The sequence below is a fragment of the Cariama cristata genome, unplaced genomic scaffold (genome assembly GCF_000690535.1).
Source record: "Cariama cristata isolate BGI_N322 unplaced genomic scaffold, ASM69053v1 scaffold13397, whole genome shotgun sequence".
NCBI classification, from domain to species: Eukaryota; Metazoa; Chordata; class Aves; order Cariamiformes; family Cariamidae; genus Cariama; species Cariama cristata.
In genome coordinates, this window is record NW_009626178.1 from 41186 (window position 1) to 41424 (window position 239).

Below are 239 nucleotides of genomic sequence, written 5' to 3' on the forward strand. Positions count from 1 at the left end.
AAGGGTTTTTTTCTTTAGGAAATAATGAGAAAACAAAATCAGTTAGCAGGCTGTGATAGTGCAGCGCATATTTTTGAAATCGATAAATGCCTCACCTGTACTCCTGTGAAGGGTGGTGATTTTGCCCTGAATTCCTAATGATTCCTGACATTATGGACGGGATATCGCTTTCTATCATCTCCTTAGCAAAAGACAAGAAAACAGAAAGAAGCCGTTCAGGCAGGACTAGCTATCCAGCG

The 239-nt window shown here is 41.0% G+C and overlaps 1 protein-coding gene across 1 annotated transcript in view; it reads right to left on the reverse strand.

Annotated features, from left to right (window-relative positions):
• Positions 1-178, reverse strand: part of FOXN4 (forkhead box N4) — a 15207-nt gene extending 15029 nt beyond the window's left edge. Inside the window, exon 1 of the mRNA XM_009703921.1 lies at positions 96-178. Within this exon, the coding sequence (XP_009702223.1) occupies positions 96-178 (83 nt within the window). The remainder of the gene's footprint in view (positions 1-95) is intronic.
• Between the last annotated feature and the right edge of the window lie 61 nt (positions 179-239).